The sequence below is a fragment of the Solanum dulcamara genome, chromosome 5 (genome assembly GCF_947179165.1).
Source record: "Solanum dulcamara chromosome 5, daSolDulc1.2, whole genome shotgun sequence".
In the NCBI taxonomy this organism is placed as follows: domain Eukaryota; kingdom Viridiplantae; phylum Streptophyta; class Magnoliopsida; order Solanales; family Solanaceae; genus Solanum; species Solanum dulcamara.
Window position 1 is genome coordinate 75,414,537 of NC_077241.1, and position 22,658 is coordinate 75,437,194.

The 22,658-nt window shown below is 33.0% G+C and overlaps 2 protein-coding genes and 1 long non-coding RNA gene across 3 annotated transcripts; 2 read left to right on the forward strand and 1 right to left on the reverse strand.

Annotated features, from left to right (window-relative positions):
• The first annotated feature begins 410 nt into the window (after positions 1 to 410).
• Positions 411 to 4,336, forward strand: LOC129889873 (autophagy-related protein 8f). The gene is made up of 6 exons (XM_055965336.1): positions 411 to 561; positions 907 to 947; positions 1,078 to 1,133; positions 3,204 to 3,256; positions 3,728 to 3,846; positions 3,943 to 4,336. Exons 2-6 carry the CDS (start codon positions 911 to 913, stop codon positions 4,044 to 4,046), a joined length of 369 nt encoding a protein of 122 aa, XP_055821311.1. The 5' UTR covers positions 411 to 561; positions 907 to 910; the 3' UTR covers positions 4,047 to 4,336.
• Positions 4,337 to 12,181: 7,845 nt separating this feature from the next.
• Positions 12,182 to 14,353, forward strand: LOC129888526 (uncharacterized). The gene is made up of 4 exons (XM_055963487.1): positions 12,182 to 12,552; positions 12,777 to 12,906; positions 13,511 to 13,560; positions 14,085 to 14,353. The coding sequence occupies exons 1-4, from the start codon at positions 12,439 to 12,441 to the stop codon at positions 14,244 to 14,246; spliced, it is 456 nt and encodes a 151-aa protein (XP_055819462.1). The 5' UTR covers positions 12,182 to 12,438; the 3' UTR covers positions 14,247 to 14,353.
• Positions 14,354 to 18,676: 4,323 nt separating this feature from the next.
• On the reverse strand, positions 18,677 to 20,135 carry LOC129889874 (uncharacterized). The gene is made up of 2 exons (XR_008766949.1): positions 19,790 to 20,135; positions 18,677 to 19,680 (listed from the first exon to the last, which is right to left on the reverse strand). It is a non-coding gene; the product is annotated as an uncharacterized LOC129889874 (long non-coding RNA).
• Positions 20,136 to 22,658: the final 2,523 nt, after the last annotated feature.

A 22,658-nucleotide genomic window follows, 5' to 3' on the forward strand; every position in this document is an offset into this window, starting at 1 on the left:
AATTTTATTTCATGTCTTTTTTTATAAACAAATTATCCTTTAAACTGTTAATTTGTGACATTACAACAAAATATATATAAATAAATTTATTCAAATATTATATTCATAAAAATAATAACGAGTGAAACCCAAAGTCGTGGGATTAGCAAAAGTCAAATATATAAATGGATAAAAAGAAATAAGAAAAAATACATCAAATTTCCTTGAACTTGAGAACAAAATTATTTAGACATTTAAATACCTCCATTATTAACTTTCAAGTGAATTATATTTTTACTGATATATTTACTCTAGAAATAATCTCCAATTTAATTAGACTCTTTGCTGCTTCTTTTTTCTTATTCTTGAAGCCCACGTCTAGTAACACGTACGAGTACTTACACAGGAAAATTTCCCAATACTTGCGTGTATAAATAAACTAAAACAAAAAAAGAGTTCCGGATAATGATTATTTATACAGAGAGTCCTAAATCAAAGCAAAAGCAAAGTCATCATTTACTCAACCTTCATTCTTTATCTTTTTTTCTCTCTATTGACCATCATTTTTTTTTTCACAAAAAGGTTGGTTCTTTACTCCTTTCAATCGTTATTATATAAATATTTTGATGAATTTTGATGTTTATTTTACTTCTTATAGTTCAAGATTCATGCTTTATCAATTGGGTTCTTTCTGTTTTATGTTTTTGATGAATATTTTATTGATGGGGTTGTTTTAGAAGCAGCAAAATTAAAAGTTCTTTGTCGATTTGATTAGCTTTGTATCAGTTTAGGGTAGAAGATGCTTACTTTGAAGTTTTGTGTTGGAAGAAATTAGGTGATTGTTCTGTAAAGCAATTGGGGTTATTTGGGTTGTGGATAATATGTTGATTAAGTCAATAATTCTGCTTATTTGACTGTTTGATTCAGGAAAATGGCCAAGAGCTCATTCAAGCAAGAACACGATCTTGGTCTGTTTTGGATTATTTTTTTTTAGCTTTTTGTAATTTCTGTTGTGTTATGATTTTCTTTTTCTATTGGATTCGTATAGCATAAGGTGTTGGTAATTTTTTGACTCTGTTGTTTTGGATGATTCTTCAGAGAAGAGGCGTGCTGAGGCTGCTAGGATTAGGGAAAAATATCCAGATAGGATTCCGGTGAGAACAAAGTTTATGTGAATAATGTGATCAACTGATTTCATTGACAAGATCATTATGAAATTTGAACTATTGCCTTGTTTTATAAACTACATATGTTGTTTTTTGGGTGTTTTTCTCTGTTAGAGTGGGTTAGGCCCCCACACTGGTTGGAGAATAGATGGGAGATTTCCATATATAGACTTGGATAATCCTCCCTTCTTGACCTAGCTCTTGGACTTGAATAATCCTCCCTTCTTGAGCTAGCTTTTGAGGTTCAATTAGGTCTAAGTATCATATCTTTACAATCCCGGTCTGCGCTCCAGTTGGGCCTGTCGTGAAGAGGGTGTTAAGAGTGGTTATCCCACATTGGTTGGGAAATGGACGGGTGGTGTTCTTATATGGACTTGGGCAATCCCCCCTTTTTGAGCTAATTTTTGGGTTGAGTTAGGCCTAGGTGCCAGCCCTCTTTATATTTTGAATGGACTTCGAGTCATTGGCATCGGTACATTGCCAAGTTCTCTGTGGTAAGATTATCTTTTAAACAAATTTGGACTCAACAGGTATAAATTTCGAAGTTATATAGTTGAGCTTTCATAATTCCAGATTTTCATCTTCTTGCCTCGTAGTTGCAGTTCCTTGTTATTTTAATATTCTCAAAAGATAGTGACTGATATAATGGATAAGAGGAAGTAATGTGATTGCATTGAAATTTCCTTGTTTCACTACCAAATGGAAATTGCCATAGAATCTGCACCTTCTATATATAGTAATTCAAGTACCATCTCAATTACATAAGAAAGAACATAGGTATTTTCACATGGTGACCGGGACGAGAATCAAAATAGTGCCACTGGTCGTCTAATACCACAACTAACTCACAGACCAACTGAGAGCCTTGGGACATAGAATGTACAGATGTGGAGTTCTGATGAATATTGGTGAGTTTCCTTTTTATTGGTAACATATGTCCCCATATTCATTTGAGGCTTGAATGAACAATAGAAAGGGATAATACACCGTGAAATTATTGAAGGCACTGAACATGCTTTCCGAGTCTGATAAAAACAACAGAGGTAATAACACATTCTTGTAGACATGTCTCCTTGGTACTATCAGTTCAGTTTGCCTGAACTCCTAGTTCCACAATTCCAGTGTCACTGGCAGTTTCATCTGTATCAAGTCGACAACCAAGTCAGAATCTTAGTTTGCTTTTTCCATGCCCAAAGCCCAACTCACTCTGTCTCTCTCAGTCATAACTATTGAACATCCAAGAGGCTTTCTTGTGTACTGAAAGGGGTATGATAGTTTTTTAGAGATGAATAGGGTCGAGATATCTTACTGCAGATGAGATTCTTAAGTAGTTGGATGTGTTCCCCAACTAATTGAAGGAAGAAAGAATGACAATTGGTACAGTGGATCATTCGGCAAGACCTAAACTTCAAAAGTAAGAGATGAAAGAATCACAGAGGTCTAAGTAGTAAGCTTAAGTAGTCAAAGTTCTGATGACTGAAGTATGTAGATTTGATCTTATGTGAACTATTATGCAGTTTAAATATTGGTAACCAACCTTGAAACTAATAAGTCAAATCAAGCTAATAGAGAAAGCATGCCGATTACTTACTGACACCTAACACAATTGCGTAGATTCTGATCCTGGAGATGTTGGAATCATGTATAGAACTATATATGAACATTTTTTGTGGATCAAGGAATAACAACAACTGCAACTATGCCTCTATCCTAAGCAGCTTTAATTGGGCTACATGAATCCCCACTGAACAATACTTCAAAATTTGTTCATTATGGATACTTTATCCCCATCATAGTTGATAATTGTCTCAAGTCAAATTGGATAACGGCCAAGAGGGTAGTGTCCAATTGTAACTCAAGAATTGCTGTTTAATAGTTGTTCACTTTTGTATTACGTGCCAAATATATGGTAGTCATAGTTGAGTCTTGTTTAAACTTAAACTGGATGTGAGTCCAATGAGGGTGCCGTTCAATTTTAACTCAAGAATTTCTGCTTAGGATTTGTATAATTTGTTATTTCTGTAGTGCTCCTTTTCACAGTATTTATGTAATATGCAGGTGATAGTTGAAAAGGCTGAAAAAAGTGATATTCCCAACATTGATAAGAAAAAGTAAGCACTGCCCAACCTACAAGTTAACTTTTTTTTGTGTTACTTGTATCTATGTTCGGTTTTACTACAGCCAAGGGAGAAAACATATTACCTCTCAGAAAATGTTTCTCCCTGATTCCTTTATTTCTTGCGTCCCTTTTCAGTTGGTGCTCCCCCTTCAGATACGCAATTGACCTTTTCCTTAACTGGGTCATTGCCTCCTGCTGCCTTGTCCCAAACATCTAGTTTTGCTAGTTCAATTTAGGTGATAATTGGTGTCATTCGTGTGATATGTTGAGATGAATATTGTCGTCTCTTGTATGCTGTACGAGTCAAATTTACTAACATGTCGAATTTGATTCTATCACCCTTCTCTTCCTCCCTTGTACATCTATTCTTTCCTGCCAACGGGACACCAAAATAAGCATGACCCTTCTTTCTTTCTTTAGTGCAAAAACTTGATTCATGTTTTCCTGATTGGCAAAATTACAGGTATCTTGTGCCAGCTGACTTGACAGTTGGGCAATTTGTCTATGTCATTCGCAAAAGAATCAAATTGAGTGCAGAAAAGGCAATATTCATATTTATTGACAATGTCCTACCGCCAACAGGTGTTTCCTTTACTACTAATATCTGGCTTTTGGAAGCCTCCATGGCAATTTGGAGAGCAATTCTCTTACTATGACTAACTGTGTTTGGTTTTGCAGGGGCAATCATGTCTGCAATCTACGATGAGAAGAAGGATGATGACGGTTTCCTCTATGTTACCTACAGTGGAGAAAACACATTCGGGGGCCTGAATGAGCTGTAGCTTTGACATTTGTTCATTTGCTTACATTTCCCATCTATTGTCCGTGACTCTTCTCTGTCATGCTAATATCTTCCGCTGCTTCCAAAATCTCCAAGGTTATACTGCTAAAAGTTATGTATAGCATATATTTATGTATAGTTCAAGAACAGAAGTGTTGCAATCTTCTAGCTTACGATGTTAATAATCATTCGGATTCAACCTCCTTAAAGATTGTGTTTGTCTCTGAATCAGTTGCCTTTTTATAAAGGGCAACACTGAGATGCCTAATTTCATTCTTGATTGCATTCCCATATCAACAATCTATTTGAATTTGCGCTTACCATTGCCATAAGGTGAAAAGAGAGTGGAATAAAATGCTGCTTCTTGTTTTGTTTATTTTTTCAGTACCAAAATGTATATTCACATGCAGAAAATTAGTGGTGGCAAAATCAACTCAACCCGTTTAAGTTTGGGTTGGGTATTGACCCGTGCATTCATTAGCTCAATCCATTTCAACTCACCCCATTTCAATCCATAAAAAAATGAGTTGATATGTAACCCAAATTGACTTATGAGATTTTTTTTTAAATATATATATATTTTTTTCAATTTGATATATTATATATAGTCATAATAAAGAAAAAAACAATTTTATTAGGTACTAAAATGGTTTGAAAGAACAAATAAAATAATCAAATTTAGTAAAAATTGGGTTGGGTTGGGTCTTGACCCGTTATATAATCCATTTTGATCCAAATTAATTTGGATTGAGTTGTGTCTTGATCCAATTATTGTCTTAACACATTATGATCCGTTCAAATTTGACCAACCCACCCAATTGTCACCCCGATAGAAAATTATTGAGTAACATACACAGATGTGTCCGAATGATATATAGATAGCTGATTATTTAAGACAGTTTTTTCCTTTCGCCGTAAAAGATTATTGAGAAAAATCACAGTGATATCTCAAAAGGAAGTGTCCAAATTCATTCTTACTAAAATATCATCTGTCTATAATTCATCCTCTAGAAAGTTAATGTGTCATGATACCATACCATATAATAATGAGTTCATTTCTAGCCGTTACTCCAAAATCTGTCTCCTCCCTGTAGGAGTTCACAAAAGCCAGTAAATAAACAGAATAGAGTAAACAAAGAGGTTAAGACTTGAGAAAATAAAGTGTTCCGCACAGTCTTTTCTTTTGTAGTTGGAGCAAATAGAAGGAGACATTGTCGTGCAAGTCGAATGCTTTTGACATGTGTTGGTAGGCACACCTCTGATAGCTTTGCAGCGGGATTTAGTTAGGAGTTTTTTTTTTTTTTTTTTTAATCGTATTATTATCGATAAAGTGCCCTTAGTCCTATATTTGAGAATTAAGTCGATCATACTATTCAACTTTATTCCGTAGCTTTTCGATGGCTTTCCTTGCATTACCAGGTATGAGTGGTTTTGTAGCGGAATTGAATGATGAAAACAAATCCTGAGGGAAATCTTGTGCCTAGAAACATGGTGTCATAGAGCATGGGGAGATTACGAAATATATCTGAGTTTATGGACAAGCTGGTGGAAGATGTTGACTTAAGGGGGAAGTTTTTATCAAAGGGAGCATCACGGCCTACCATTTTGTCCTTAAACTAGAACATTTTTTTTAATAACTTTGTGGTATTCCGCTAGCTTGCGTGCACGTGCACGTGCACCTCGACTTCCATGCAATACCTGTCACCTTTCACTTCTCACCAACAATAAGTATCAGGTAACTCTGTCTATCAAGAATAAGACAGATAAGAAGAAATCACCACTAAAACTAGAATATCTATCTGACAATGACTATCATGTAAACACAGTTTTTGTTGCAAAAAGTCATGTCAACATCTTTCGTATTGGTAAAATCTTGCAAAAATTGATATTTGTCCGTGAAAGCACAACGCAAGCATCATGGTACACTAATTTCTCTAACGTTCATACTCTCTTTTTGCATTCCGAATAGCAATGAATTTTGTTATTTAGCTAAATTTATCTGTCGCTAATTCTTATTCTTGTTTATATGTATGTATATATATAACAATCTATGTTTCTATAGGATATGTTCTTTATTACAGTAATAAAACATTTCCCATGTTAATGTTATAACTATAATTAATTGTTAGCGGGTGAGGAAAAAACACACAGTATATATAGATTGTTTTGTACATAGTAATTATGAAGTATGAGAGCATTTCAATCTTAAACATTAATTAGGATAATGTTTGGATGGCTTTAATTTGTGTAAAATCTAATTTGTTCATGCAAGATTGCTATCGCCGATGAAGATTTCGAGAAAGAAGGGAAGAAAATTACATAGTCTATGTTTAAGTTAATTAACACAAAAATAATTGAATTATACATGATCAAAAGAGGAGAGCATGAAATCATACGAAAGAAAAAGTAACAGAGTAAACAAAGAACGGCTTTGAGGCATGAAGAATCGACTATCTTACGTCCTTAAAGAAGCCGTTCACCACGGATGTGGGAAAGAACAGTCCATTTCCTATGATATAGCAAACTATTCTACCACCACATATATCCGCCCATGTTCACACTACTAAAAAGTTATATTATTTTTCGAATAAAAATTTTTACTGGAAAATGTTTAGTGGCTATTTCAAATAAATAGAGAAGGTTAATCATTAATGCCAAGTTGCCCACCTTTGTCAACTTGAATACGTTTATTAACACACACATGCCCATTAACTATTTAATTGTCATCGAAATATTTTAGCTAATGTTCATATATAATTATAGATATATCGATCAGTTATTGTTGCGTTTTACTCCAGTCAAAGGAGAGAACAATAAGAATCTATTTCACCGTTGTTTACCCAATAGTAGATTGACATGATTCTCCAAGCGTCTTAATATACTTGTTCACTAATATTAATAAATCGGTTTGGTGTAAGGTTAATTCATCGAAAGGATCACCATCCCAAAGCATACATATATAGACACAAAAAGGATTAATAGTGAGATTTTGTAAGGCAAATCAAGATAAAGACGGGGAAGGCTAATGTCAACATAAATTGGCATAAACAGGAAAAAAAAACACGTCTAGTAACACATCATATTCAATCCTAACGATATGTTGTTAAGGTATACAAGAATTAATACTACTGTCCTCTCACCTGAATAGGAGAGACTACCCAAATACAATATTCCAAAACATCAAAGGTCTTCCCAATGGAGATTCCATTTGATCCACTAAAATTGTCAGCAGTTAGAGAAAGGAGGAGGAGCCGGAGAGCATGACATATTGGCATCGATGTACCTTTTTGTCTGCTATTGGGTCGAATTCAGTAGTTTTGATTTAACCTTTATATAAATAAAAATATATAATCACTAATCATCGTAACAATTTAAGTTTTCATATAAAATTAATAATCATACACTTCACTATGATATCGGAGCACGCAGACAAAGGTGTGGGTTTGAGTCTCCATTCCGTCCATTATCGAAAGAATATTTTCGTGTTACGCACTGACGCTCATAAAAAACAACCCGATCGCACGTGAGGGGACGTGTTAACATACATATAATTGAATAAATAAAATTATATACTCTCTAACAACTAGGAGTCGTTTGGTGTGAGGTGGTCACACATTGCAAATTTTCAATACCTATATTTGTCATATGAAATCTATTACTTCCTTCCTTTCAATTTATATGTCAATTTTTTCTTTTAAATCAGTGTGTTACATTGAAGAATGATAAAGTCTCACGTCGATGATTAACGAGATGAGTGATCTCTTTATATGTACTTGGATAATTCTTTTCTCATAATGAACTAACTTTTGAGATTGAATTATTAGCCACAAGATTCATTTCTTCATTACGAAGACAGTAAATTTAAACTTATAAACTTCATATCTTCGATCCGATAAGGAAGGAGAAGGTGATGACCATTGTTTACTTTCACATGACTAGGACACATGGGACAACTTGCCACGTGGCATGTATTGATTGGGACCCCCATGTCATGGAGTGTTGGGTGACAATGGCGGTATGGCCATGCTGCTTTGTCTCCTCATAATCATAAATTCTTCTCCCTTGAGGTCCCAAACTCCCATTCTCTTTAGGGTCCCATATGTTTATATGTTAGCCTACTCATAATCTTTTATTTCCTCTCATCTTTTGACTGATTAACTCTAATAGGTAAGTTAGACAATTTAATTGCTGATTAAGTATATTTAATTTTTAATAATTGATATATAACTTTTTTTATCCAGCCATATTTTGTCATGAATCTTCAGATATTAATGGATTATCAACCATTATGTAATTCAATTATCGATGTATTATGTTAGATTTGTATTATTACTTTATATTTGGGGATACTATATAGTTCTAAGTATTATCACATCTTTTCTAATATAAAGGGAGAAAAAACACATATCTTAACTAATTATAAAGGTTATATAAAACTGCTTAGCCTAATATTAATTATAAGGACCAAAATTAGAATTTATCAATAATTGAGGAATTAAAAGTATAATTGCCCTTAAAAATAAAATAATATATTATTAGAGGCGGGAAATTTTAAATTTATAGATTTTGAATTCTCTAAAAGGCAAATTACTAGGTTTTGAATAATTATATATATATATATATATATATTATATTAGGTAACTTTTTATTATAAATATAAAATTTTAATCAAATTAAGTATTGCATTATATAACATGATAAATTACACTAATAGCTAAACATTCCTCGAGATATATAAATTTAGATAATTTTTCTATAACTTTTATCATATGTATGAAAGGAAAGAATCCACATAGGCTATCATAGTTATAGCCTCACATTTTTTTTGAATTCCATTATGGTATAAACAAACGTCAATTACACTACAAATAATGTCTGTACCTTTTGTTTTCACTATTCTTTGTCGGTTTTACCATGCAGATCATGAACCATTTATCTTCTCTACTTGATATATCGTATAATATTAGTATATTTATAATAGGAAACATTGTGCTCTTCCTAAGCCCCCTGCGAGCGCGATCTAAAATTTAAAATTTACAAAATTATTGAGTTCTCGTAAATTCGAAAGTTCTTTCTCACACGTCAACATATGTCGAGACTAGTTGGTACGTGCATGTCATCCCTATATAAGGTCATGCTAATATTTTGCATACCTCAATGAGGCTGGCAGGGGCGGGCGGAGCCATGTAGGAATACGAATCCTCTTCGATGAAAAATTACATTGTTTATCTATGATTAATTTTTTTTTTATATATATATATATAGTAGATCATGTTAAGCTTTTCGATCGACTTTCTTCATATAATTCCGCCACCGAATGCTGCCATCGTATGAGTCACGGCCAAGTCAAATACGAGCACAAAAATGAGATACATGCATATTAAAGGAGGAGAGGCCGAGTTACTTTTTTTTTCTTCTTCATGCTAGACAAAAAATCCTGACATCTTTTGACTCATTGCATATTCTTTTCTATGTTCAAACTTGTTATTGAACTAACTTGTATGAAGATTAAGAATAGCCCTCCAATTTTGATAACAGACTCATGTATAATTTTCTAAGTGTTGAATAACAGCTTTATAAGCAAGAAAACAAATGCATGTGCCAGTGAACAAGTTTTTCAATCTTTGAAAGGGCTATTGGACAATGTTAGCAAGATGACAAAATTTGTAGTTCCTTCTGCGTTTGCAAATAATGTAGTAACATTTTAAGAACTACTTTTGAAAGACAAATTATGATTAGTAATAATGTGGTAGACTCTTCCTAATTTTGTAATTTTACCTAGTATATATTTATAATATTATCATGTTAACGCAAAAAATAGCTTAAAAGAGCTATATATATATATATATATATATATATATATATATATATATATATAAGACATGAAGGTTAGCAGGGTGACAAAAGTTGTAGTTCCTTAGGTATTTGCAAATGATGCAGTACTATATGTGACGTTCAAGACAAAGGGCAAGCCTTTGAAAACGAGTTGTATATTACACTTTAGGCAAATTCTATATTAGAAAATGAGAAGAAAATTATGGACCTTAAAATAAGAACTAATGAGTTCAGATCAATCAACTGCTGAAATGTCTTTAGAATTAAAACTGAGACAAATTTGTGTGAGCATAGGAACCCAAAGCAGACAATAGCTTAATAGTTGGATGAGGACAATATTACAAATGGTATAAGAGCACAGAGACCCTCCCTTAGTACGTCGGTATTGGGTCAAAAACCTTAGCAAAGATGCTGAATCCCAAGGGGTGTGTGTCATGTGTGGTGCGCATGACAGAGGGCAACCCTATAAAAAAGGGTTACACACTACACCTTATGTGAATGAGTTCAGAATCAACTGTCGATGGGCCTTTTGAATTAAAACACAAAGGATATATAAATTTATACAACCTAAATCTAAAGTGGACAATACCTTAACAGTTGAATCAGATACCTAGTAAATATTAATTTAATAAATATTTTTGAAAGATAAATTAGACTGTAATTTACTAATGTAGTAGACACTGCTGAACTATCAGAGATCTCTAATGCTCTCCCTAATTTATAATTTTGCATAGTATATATATTTATTATATTTTATCCGGTTAATCAGAAAACCTTAAAAAAAAGGCTATAGGAGAAGGTTAGCAAGATGACAAAAATTGTACAATTTTATTTTAGGAAAAAAAAATGTAGCATAGCAAAAGTAATTAATTATTAAGGCAAGGAGTGCCATTTACCAAGCCATGCTGAAAATCTAAAACAAAGATATGAAAGGGTGGTAGGAATCCTGCAGAAACACATGGGACATGTCCTAGAATTGCTTATTCTTATTTATTGTATTGCATGTATATGAATTCCGTTATGATCAAATTAATGTAATTATGCAAACTATATATTAAATGCTTTACCTTACATGAAGATAGGATTGTTATAAAGGAGGATTTCCAATCACAAGAGAATGAACAACATAAGTGGTCTTTACTAACATGTGAAGATCATAAGACAGATTTTTGACCCCATTACCTTGTGTTTTTCATGTGTTTTTGTTAAGCTTTTCGTATCTTCTTGACTTCTAAAACTTGAACTAAGAATAATGATTTGTCGGTTGATAAGTTAGTTTGCGCTCTGATCTTTTAATAATTATTTGCTCTGAAAGTGTGTTAATGAAATATTAAAGTGTCACTCCGTCTTTTTTAAAAATTTAAATTCTTGAAGAAAACAAAATTTTAGTTATTTAATTATATTCTTAACATTTACTTCGAGAAGATGTTTTACGTCCTCCGGCCTCTATGAATTAATAGATCTCTTCCTATCCTTGTCCATCAAAAAATGCTATTTTTATTTTCCATAGCGCATATTAATATATATCCTATTTAATATTTATCATTGATGACCCTTTTTCCTTTCCTTTTTGTCGTAATTCTTGAACAAATTATACAAACTTGACCTAATTATTAGAACGTGTATTTAAAATAACACACAATTAGCTTGGTCAAAAGGAACTTAGATTCACTCAAAGTAATTCGTAGAATATTCGGCCAACCATTTACATGCAATTAATGAAAAATTCTCTCCAATTTCAATTCTATCATCCACTTAAGTTACTAAATTATATTTTATAATGAACAAATTATTCAACTTTGCCTAATATCTTAGGAAGTCTCTTAATTACTATTAATTTTTTGTAATAAAAAAGTCATCAACTTTGTCTAAACATCACATAAAGTCACTAATTAATCACACACAACAAAAGAAGGTGTTGCAACCAAAAAATCACAAGTAATTAACTTTTTACGATACTTAAGGCAAAGTTGAGTGACTTCATCCTTAAAATCGTTTAAATAACTTTAGTGCGATAAAGTAACAATTGAACAACCATACATAAATGTGACTATTTCACATAAGATAGGAGCAAAGTCTGCATACCACCTCTCCAGATCCCACTTGAATTGTGGAATAATCTCACCGGACATGTACATTGTTGTTGTTGGTTAAATTTGAATTCATAATTTCAAAGTAACAATGAGTCAACAATACAAACCCTAAAATTATTAAACGGAACAAATTAAATTCTGAATCTGTCTCTCTATCTAAATCCGCGTGGACCCGTGGTGATTGAGAAGTTTAAAGGAAAGGGGAGACATGGGGAGGCCGCCAATATCTTCAAAAATGTAGTGAAGGATGAGCATATCCAAGCACCTGCATGTTCTACCTTCATCTCCCTACAAAACCTGCATTTAATGCCATTCATTGCCTTTTTCCCACTACTTATATGGCCACTAAATTCATTGCCAATATCACACACAACCCTAGCTAGCTACCAAGTTGCAATATTTTCAAGAAAATAATACCCTATTGATCATAAGCTTGCCCCCAAGAAAGAAAGAAAGATATTCAATATGTCAAAATTTCTTGTTTATCTTTTGGTTTGTATTTCTCTTATTCATGCATGTAGTGCAAGACCAATGGCAAGTATTGATGACAATGAAGAAAAAATACTATTCTCTAGCAAGGTTTGTTCACAAATATTTCTTTCTTTAGTTATTATTTTTCTTTTCTTTTTTGGAGGGGGGAATTAGAAAATTGATCAGTATAGCCGTTCATCAAAATAATAGCTAGTATGATATACATAAAATATACTAAATTTTTGAAACAAAATGGTGTATTTTCACTAGAGAGTAGTGTAATTATTTTGACTGACCGACCAAATATGTAACTTGTCTTTGTTTATTTGCAGGATGTAACAATTTTGACTAGTGACATATCTAAAACAGAGGGAAGAATAATTATATCTGAAGATATTGGAAAACGTATGTGGAAAAAGAGATCAATTGTTGCACGAAAGGAAAACGAAGAAGAGAATAAAGGTAGTTTTGGCACATTCATTTGGCACGTTAAAATTTTCTTTTCTTGTTGAAACATGCCAATTTTCATACCTTGTATAGTCCCTTTCAGAGCATAATTATTTTTATTTAATTATGCCTCAATACGCTCCTCATATGTGGGCTTGACGATTTCTTTTTTATTATATATGATGATCTCTTACCTAATCTGATACCATGTTACAAGTTGAGATCATCTCATTTTAAAAAATTTAAGCTACTAGAGAACATACTTTTATTTACTTAATTTGCCACGACAACTATAAGGTTGTGCATATCATACCTATCATTGTTGGCTTAGGTAAACAACATATAGTCTATATATAAAAACAAAAAGAATAAAGAAACTCACATAATATGGACTATCATTATAGTTTTCGTTTTTGTAACTCAGCCAACCAACCTTGCTTGGAAATTAATGTCATATTTTTCCATGTTAAGAGTGATAATATTTCAAGAACTAAAGAAGAAAAAAAATTATGTTTTGCTTCCTTTAAAATTCATGAATGCGTCTTTGTTTTCTTTCCAATGTTAATTTACCCTATAGTAATTTTCTTATATATGACGAAATATGTGGTGTGGCTAACAGGAAACAAGGTCAAGATGACATCGTTTCATGAGGGAGCTCATCAAGTAAAGGTAAACCTCTAATTTTTCTCTCTCTATAGCTCTATAATATATATATATATATATATATATAGTTGGTGTTTAATTAATTTATGTAACTGATTAATTAATTTTAGTACTATGATGCAGTACTTTTGAAAGAGTCAAGTTTTACACTCAATACTTAATTATGAGAATTGAGAAACAATAAATTTTCTTTTGTGACCCAAGAATCCTGTTTTTTCTTTTTTCTTTTTAAAATAAGTGGAGACCAAGATTTGTATTTCATTTTAGTGAGGCATATTCACACACACATATATTTGTTGATAGTTTTTTCTAGCAGTGATCGATATTATGTTTCGACATGCACATTGTCGTCAACTTCAAGGACAATATGGATGTAATTTCTATGCATGTTCACTTGATATATATATATATATAGTCCATATATCTTTTACGTGCTATAACAAATTAAATGTAAAATGTTTTGATTGTTTCAAAATTCTTTACATTATCGATGTATATAAGTTAAGTCTTTATGCTTAACTTTTATGCAGATATCGAGGAGAGAATCACGGTTGATGCTACAATCTCCACCGTCAACACAACATGAGGAAGAATCAGTGAACTCCATTGAAAAGGAACCCGTGGAAGACGTAGTAGTTATGGATTATGCACAGCCCCATAGAAAACCACCTATTCACAACACAAAACACTAATTATATTGTAGATGAAAATCATCATACTTATATATGTATTGTGCTTTCTCCTTTATACGTACCTGTATACGTATGTGATACTGTGGGTACGTCTTCTTTTTTTTTTTTTTTAAAGAATTATGATTATTATTGTTTGGCAAGTGAAGGAGAAATCCTAGATGAGATCATACTCCATGTATGTACAAATAGAAATGACTAAGAATTGCAAAAGCCCTAGCTTCTAGCAAAAAATATCAGTGTTATTATATGGTCACGTGTTACATTAATGCATATGGTGATATATTGAATATGAGAAAGAGGGGGTTGAGGTTTATTGAGGGCATGATGTGGATGGATATGGTCCCTCATATTATTGTCTTGTTTTAATCAAGTGTACCTTGGTATAAAAAAAAGTGCTGCTGTGAATGTGTTGGTTGGTTTTCTTCTTTAATGATGGAGACAGTTATGTGTTAGTTTCTGTTGTTTGTCCCTTCTTTTAGTCCTTTGCAATATTTGCTATCCAAGAAACTAAATCTATTTTGGTCATTTACTATGTGCACAGCTATAAGCAGGCAAACAAATTTGCTATTTGTCACCTCTTGTTCTTGAGTTTGGTTAAGATACTTATAGGGGTGACAAATACGCGGATTAAGTCAAACTAATTATCAGATTAAGACCCTTTTTTTTTGGTAATTATCGAATTAAGACCCAACCCATCCAAAGTTTGATTGGGTCATAACCCAACTCGTGTAACATAACCCAAACCAATTGAAGGCAGCAAATAATGGGAGTCTCAACAAATTGAAAGGATTAGTTGGTCAAATTTCACATTGCTAATTGACCTCTTTTTATATCGTTCTTTTCAATTTCTGTTTTCTACGATTTTCTGTCATACCTGATTTATTCTATTTTGGATCCCAAATGGTCTTTTTTAAGAGGAAATTCATACATAGAGATAAATTGTTTAAAGCTAACACTTAAATAAAAAAGATCCCAAATTCAATCAATAAAAAGAGAAGCACTTGCTCTCATATTATCAATCGGCATTACACAAAACAGGGCGGGGAAACATAGTTTAAAATGAGACCAATAACATAATTCTATTTATAAGAACCTGAGCGCAGAACAATTGGACTTGCAGCTGCAGTTCTTTCCCTTTGCAATCAATCAGTATTGAGATGTGGCAACTATGTTGATCATTCCACCACCAAGGGATGTCGTAGGATGATTGAGATCCCTCTATCTTTAACCAAAGATCACAATGCAAGTGGGACGGACCTAACTATTGACGAATTACAATCATGTCACAAAAGGTGGAAACTAATTTTGGAGCAAAAATCAAATGGAGGCATTTTGCTGGTTTCAAGGTGCAAAAGTGCCAGTGGCAGTACCCATCCTTTTACCGAATTGAGTCTGATTTTGTGAAAATGGGATTTTTTAACTACAGTTGACGATGAATAGTTTCATGAAATCAATGAATTCTGATGCCTTGATCCCCAGTTTAAGATCAAAGTCACCACCTCCAAACCAGAAGAAGTCGGGATTGAACTTGGTGATTGCTTCATCCAAAATCACCCGGTAAAATTAGAATGAATTACAATGATATAGTAGTAAATAAATATTTACCATAATAGTTATAAGTTAGGACTTTCGTCCACAAAATAAAACTCAGATATCAGATAAATAGTTATGAGTTTGAGTGGTAAGATATTGATGTTTGGCTTTAAATGGTGGTATCTACAGCTGAAGAATTTAATAAATTTATTCGCAAGAGAATCATCAATTAAAGTATTTCTTCACCTATCACTTTAAAAGGTTAGCTTTTTCTGCTAAACATAATTTGTTAATTGTTGAACAAATCGCGGTGGCCTTTCCTCTTCGGCATATAGTTGCAAAAAGGAAAGCTCCTCATATGTAATCTAATAGGAGGCAAAACGGTATTAATGTTACAATAAAGGGGTACAACACTCATGAAAGTAGCCTCTAAAATGTGAGGTAATGAAGAGGTGAGAAAAACTGGCAGGCTGCATATCTAGATCAACAACATTGACAGATACAGATTTTAGGAACAGTGAGCAGCAGTAGCACAGCTGGCACAATAAATAGCATAGAGTCCATTTATTGAAGAGAACGATGGAGAGTAAAACACATACCAAATAGTCGACTTTCCATCTAAAAGTGGAAATTTGGGGACCCCTCAACATGTATCACATATTATTAGCAATTGGTGTAAGCAAGAGAGTGACAGGAATCTGACCCCGGCAACTAGACCACAGGGCTTAATTTGTTCAAGCTACAGCAAACAGCAGTGGACAAGAAGGTTGCACTAGTTAATATACCCTGAGTTGCAAATGAGTGCAGGAGGCAAGAAAGGCAGATATTGTGTATTTTAACCAACAATACATTAGATGAATCAATGATTTATAACAGTAGTGTTCAAGTTGAGTTAATATCTTTATAACGGATTTACCTAATCTTGGCTTTCATTAGAAGCTAGCTGATATGGCATTAGCTACTATCAGCTGCAGCATTAGAGAATGTAATGACTTTGACGAACTGCACAACATTTCAATAACTAATGTAGAAAGTGACATGGAACAGCTCATATGTTAAAATGTAAGCAGAAGAATCTTGGGAAACATTATGACAATTTCAGCAAAGAACAGAGAGACAGAGTACCGGTATGTAGGTCCTCATGCCAATACATGTGATTGGCCTGTGTTCATAACCAGTCACAGTCAGCTTTGCTGATAGCTCTTCAGGAGCCAGCCTCACTGAATAAAGCATCCAGCTTCTAAAATCATTCTATATGAAGTGCTCAAACATAATGAAGACCCCACAGAACAATTCAGACCTCAGAAACTTAGAGCATCCAACTCTGTTTGCTCTCAGTGAAGACATGGTTGGAACAAGTCAAGAATCAAAAGGCATATGAATGAAAAAAAGAATGCATAAAACAAGTCCGTCTTTAAAAATTCAGTTGTTGAGCAAAAAGTTATGGTTTTTAATTGTCGTGTTTGTAGTAAGGCATTGTACCCAAAGGCCAAAAGTAATTAACAAATTCATTGAGACTCTCAAGGAATTACTTTGGATTTGCTCAAAGAGATTCTAGAACTAAAGTAAACCATTCATGTAAAGAAGTAAAGAAATAAATTCCAGTATGAGATTTTTTCAGGCCACCCAAGCAATGGAATAATAACTATCAATTTGTTCCAGAAGTTCATGCTGCCAGACACCCTTCTAACATCTTTAAGGAGCTTGGTACGTCACAAGTACACTAAATGTATCCAATTTTCTTTACATTTTGACCACTAAATACATGGAAGATGGACCTCGATTCAGGACAAATCTCCCAGTTAGTCTCTTGAGATGCAAGGTCAAAGTTTAATGTGTAAAGCTTCTAATGAATGTCACCAACCTAAGAAAAAGAAATAGTTTGAATTTTTATTACTCAAACAAGACCACATCATTCCTGTGATTTACCAAAATTTTCTATATCACAATTTAGGCATCCTCATACATCTATATATTGATAATTTTGCTTATATATGTGTCAATAGTCTACACAGCTAACATGTACGTCTCTGGAAGTCTTTCCTTCGCAGTATCTCGAAAAGAATTAAAGTCTTTTTCAATATCTTACACAGTGACAATTATCCAAAGCTTTAAAAAATCCAATACAGCTTTTTATCATGACTAGCTTAATTATTAGATCGAATGCATTTGTTTGTAATATCCAGACGTAACTTACTGTTGACTTTTTGGCTATCTTGCCGTCATTGGGAGTGTACAAAAGATTCTATACGGCCACAGCATTAAATCGAGCAGCATAATGTTATAAAAAGAGCAAGCATATTATGTAAGTGGATTGTTCCTAGCTCTTGAGCAATTGTTGATTGTTGCAGATAGTTGCCTGTACAACTATGGCATAATATTTTGAATTGTTAATCAGTAATATTAGATGGGGATTGAGTATTCACCTGCATTTTTGAGATGATAAAGCTAAACTGAAACATCAAAAAGTCAACTCAACAAGGTCATAGTTCTTAGAACAATCAATCAATCACCTATACCTCAATCCTATATGGAACTTTTACATCCACTCACTCTATTAGGTTTTCATTTCAATACTAAATAATTTGCCTTTTACGACAAATTAAGAGTTCTGTAAATCTCACTCTTGTTCCTACATGATTAACTAGACCAATCTCAACTAGTTTGTATTGCTTATATAGAGCCTTCAATTCCATTAAATTCTGTTCTTAGCTAAATGTGTATTAAATCAGATAAATTTTAGCTCTTATAAGACAATCTCCCTTTATATAATTTTAGGTCTATCTCATTCCTTCTTATCACCTTCAATTATCATATTGCCGGGCTTAGGGACCAGTGCATCTGGAGGCTTACATAGGCCATAATCCTTTGAACAGTTCCCAAAAAATTACCAGATAAAAATCTAAAAACCATCAACTTCCTTTTTATAATGTCATTATCAAGACCTTTTTCTCTCATTGCAGAACATATTTGAAGAATGTCTCTCCTACTAAGCAGGAATTAATAAGTTAGACATCAGATGATGCCCTAGCAGTTCCAATCATCTGTTCTTCATACATGTTCTCTCAGTAAAGTTTCTTATTAGGTACATTGGATCTGAACCAGTTTAACTCATCTTTCCAGTACATTGAAAGTTGACAGTATAAAGCAATGCTCTTATATAACAAGAATGCGATACACATGCCATATCAGTAGGTATATCATGATAGCAAAAGAAAAAAAAACTCTGCTTCCGAATCATGTTCTTCATTTACACTACACATGTCAAGCCTAACTCATAATAGGATCCTGCAAGTCTGCAACTAATGCAATCAATATCTCGCCAATTTTCCTTTGTAGATAGTTTAGTATTTCCTCAATCCAGGATATGATGCTGTTTCTTTTTTATTTCATGACAAGTCCCATTCCAACATCACAGTAACTGCAAATAGTTTTGACAGCGTAATCTCCACTATTGAAATACTTCAGCAGTTCCGTGAGAGTAGGACTATCATAACGTCTACTCCACTGTCCAGCAACACAAGATGTTCACCATTTTCTTTCTCTTTGAAGTCAGTAAGATGTTCAATTTTATACACCAAAAGAAAAAAGAGAAAGCACAATCTCCATGTATCGGTTATTTCATTCATTTAAAGATAAATTTCTTAATACCTTCAAATCCTTCGCAGCAACGTCATGAAAGCTCCATATACATATTTGATTCAGCACTTCTTTAACAGATAACTCAACGCATGACACATTAACTTTTCACAGATTTTTACATTTTCCCTGTCCAATTGATACCTTATTACTAATTTTCGTCTTTCACCATCCAAAAAGCTAGATATCGTTTTGCATTTATACAATACTGTAGCAAATACCAAGCTTGTACTGAAATGTAAGCAACCTTCTTCTGCTTATTCTACATGCCGGAAAAGGCAAGTTCATATTATGACCAATTTGAAATCGCACATATAGTACAAGTTAATCATCTGATAAAATAATAGGCGAATTGCGAAAAAAAGAGATACCAGAATGATGCTTTTGCAGAGATAGTGAATGGATGCTGCACTGACACTGTCACATCGGGCTTCGAGCGTCCAATCATACTAATCAGACGGGACGCGCTTGAAGCTGAAATCATTGACGCCGTTCGCGCGAAGAATGCCGGAAAGGCGATCATTGGTGGTGTTGGAAGTTGATATAGAGAGAAGAAAAGATTCCAGGTTCGATATGCGTTGGAGGAGTCGAGTTTGCAGCCTCTCCACCATTCCATGGCTCCGCCGAAGCTCGAGACACGGCGAAGTTCAAGTCCACGGTGCACTTCAACAAGGCTGATTCTCAAAAGCAAATATTATTCCTTTTTGCAAAATGTAGTTTTGGTCCGTCAAGTATAGTTTAATTAGAAATTAGTCCTTTGTCAATTGTCAATGTAGAAGAAATAGTTGGGAAAGGGATAAAAATATAATTCTACTTTTATTTATTAGCTAACTTTCTCCTTCGTTATATTATTGGATTATTTTTTACCCCTCCCATTAACAAACTTAATAAATATACTTTTATTTTTAACTTAGAGCCCGTTTGAATGAGCTTAAAAAAAGTAACTTTTATGTATGAAGTGCTTTTAGAACTTTGAAGTGCTGAAAGTTATTTTTATAAATAAGCAGTTAAGTGTTTGGATAAAAGTGCTTATGATGTGAATTTTAGTGTTAAAAGAATAAAAAAAGATAGTTTGGGAATTTAATTAAAATATAAGAGATATAAAAGTAATTTCTATGGTCAAAGAAAATGACTTTAAGCACTTAAGAAAAAAAAAGTTAAGAATCCTAACTTTTCATTTTTGACTGACTTTAAGAACTTTAAGGCTTAAAGTCAGCATTAGACAAACACGTTCAAAAGCTAAAAAGGGCTTTAAGTTGGTTTTGACCAACTTAAAGCCAATCCAAACGGGCTCTTAGTCCACCAACTTAACAAATATACCAACTTTTTATGATCTTTTAGCAAAGAAAAAAAATGTATTGAGGTCATGTGTGTGAGTTAGTGAATTCGAATATAATAAATCACCACAAAAGCAGATGCACATTAGTAAAATCGATATCACGCAACAATCCTTGTCTGAAATTTTATTAAATATCCATAGAATTGATGTTCGAACATGCTTCGCAGATTGATGGTTTGGATACCATTTTACATGCGTCAAGTTGTCTGTTTGAAATCCACCACTACAAATTTTATGCTTTTTTTTAAAAATAAAATAAAATGTATTGTCATCTAAAAAGGAAAATGATGTAGCAAGCACACATCAGAATTAGGTTCGCACGCCTACGCTCAAGGGACACGCTGACCAAATGACCCATCCAGTCGATATGTTTGAGAGATTCTTTTAAAATAGTATATGATAATAATTTTTTAAGATATATATATATATATATATATATATCAAGTTTTGTCCAAAGTTAACGGATGCATGTGCACCCCAACTCACCACGCTGTTTTGCCTCTGATGATGATGGCACCATGCCAACCAAGCAGTTGATGGTGTTGACCAATCTGTATTAGAAAACAACTTAGAACAAAATTTATTTATTTTTCCTTTGTGCAACAAAAACTTTTTGTAGAACAAATTTTTTGTGCAAAAAAATAATAATTTTGTAGAACACAAATTTTTGTTGAATAAATTTTTTTTTTTGTAGAAATAATAAACAACAAAGTTTCTAGTAATGAAAATAAAATCTGTAAGAAAAACAGAAAAAATATTAATAAGAAGAAAATTGAGCCCACTGAATGCACAGTGTGTCCTTAAGGAAATTATTCTCCTCAAGTACCCGAGGTTAATAAAATATATCCTCCCAGGATAGAACGATTTTACTCACCAGTGTATCGGTATAAAAAATAATGGTGTCAGCGAGCCACTCAACGGGTGCAAAGTACACTAGAATACTAGATTTAGAGTCTGTTTGGATTAGCTTATAAGCTGTTTTCACCTTTTTTGAGTGTTTGACTGACCAACTTAAAGTCATTTTGAGCTTAAAATAAGCCCAAAAAAGTAATTAAGTTTGTTTGACTTAGCTTTCCTAAAACAGCTTATAAGCCAAAAAAAATAAGTTGGGTTACCCCAACTTTTTTTTATCTTATATTAAGCAGTTTTCAGCTTAGAAGCAACTTAATTCTAGCTTATCTAAACAGACTCTTAGTTGTGCAAAATAAGAAGAAGAAGTTCAGAAATTTTTTTCGCCGTGAAAAATTTGAGGAATCACAGGTATTTATAGCCAAGAAGTATTGTTTCTGAAAGTTTGCAATCTTCCAGAACAGTCGCTAAGGCATGACTATTCCTAAAAGTTTGCAACCTTTCAGAACAGGCATTAAAAATGGTGGAAAATTTAAATAAAAAGTTTTTGGTTTGGCAATAACTTTGTCCATAAAGTAATCGCTCGATCATTTTCCGAAACGGAAGCTGAAATCGAAGTTGAGCCGAGCGAGTGACGACGGCGCGAGGGGTCCCTCTTTTCAACCCATTTAACAGCTAGTAGAAGTGCTTTTTTATTTAAACACTTGAACTTTTCTTTCCACCCCAATAATGGATAATTGGTTTTTACTAAAACATAAGAGAACACTTAGGGCCCGTTTGACCATGTGATATGAAATCATGAGATAAAGTCGAAGTTTTGTTTGAATATGCGATTTAGATTTTGTATGTTGTATGTTTTTTCATTAACATAAAAATCTCATAAGTTGTATAACTATTAAAATTGTCTCAATTGTTTATTCAATCTTATCAAATAAACCAAAGTTTATAAAATTGCATAATATGCTATCAGAAAACTATTCTTAAAAAAATACAACATTTATTGATCAAACCTTAATTAATTCAACAAAAAATAGAATTAAACATAAATTATA

Coding starts and splice junctions, on each gene's coding strand:
- LOC129889873 (XM_055965336.1), top strand. CDS start 911: ATGGCCAAGAGCTCATTCAAGCAAGAACACGATCTTG. Junction 1,134..3,203: donor AATATCCAGATAGGATTCCG/GTGAGAACAAAG, acceptor TGTAATATGCAG/GTGATAGTTGAAAAGGCTGA. Junction 3,847..3,942: donor CAATGTCCTACCGCCAACAG/GTGTTTCCTTTA, acceptor TTGGTTTTGCAG/GGGCAATCATGTCTGCAATC.
- LOC129888526 (XM_055963487.1), top strand. CDS start 12,439: ATGTCAAAATTTCTTGTTTATCTTTTGGTTTGTATTTCTCTTATTCAT. Junction 12,907..13,510: donor AAACGAAGAAGAGAATAAAG/GTAGTTTTGGCA, acceptor TGTGGCTAACAG/GAAACAAGGTCAAGATGACA. Junction 13,561..14,084: donor AGGGAGCTCATCAAGTAAAG/GTAAACCTCTAA, acceptor ACTTTTATGCAG/ATATCGAGGAGAGAATCACG.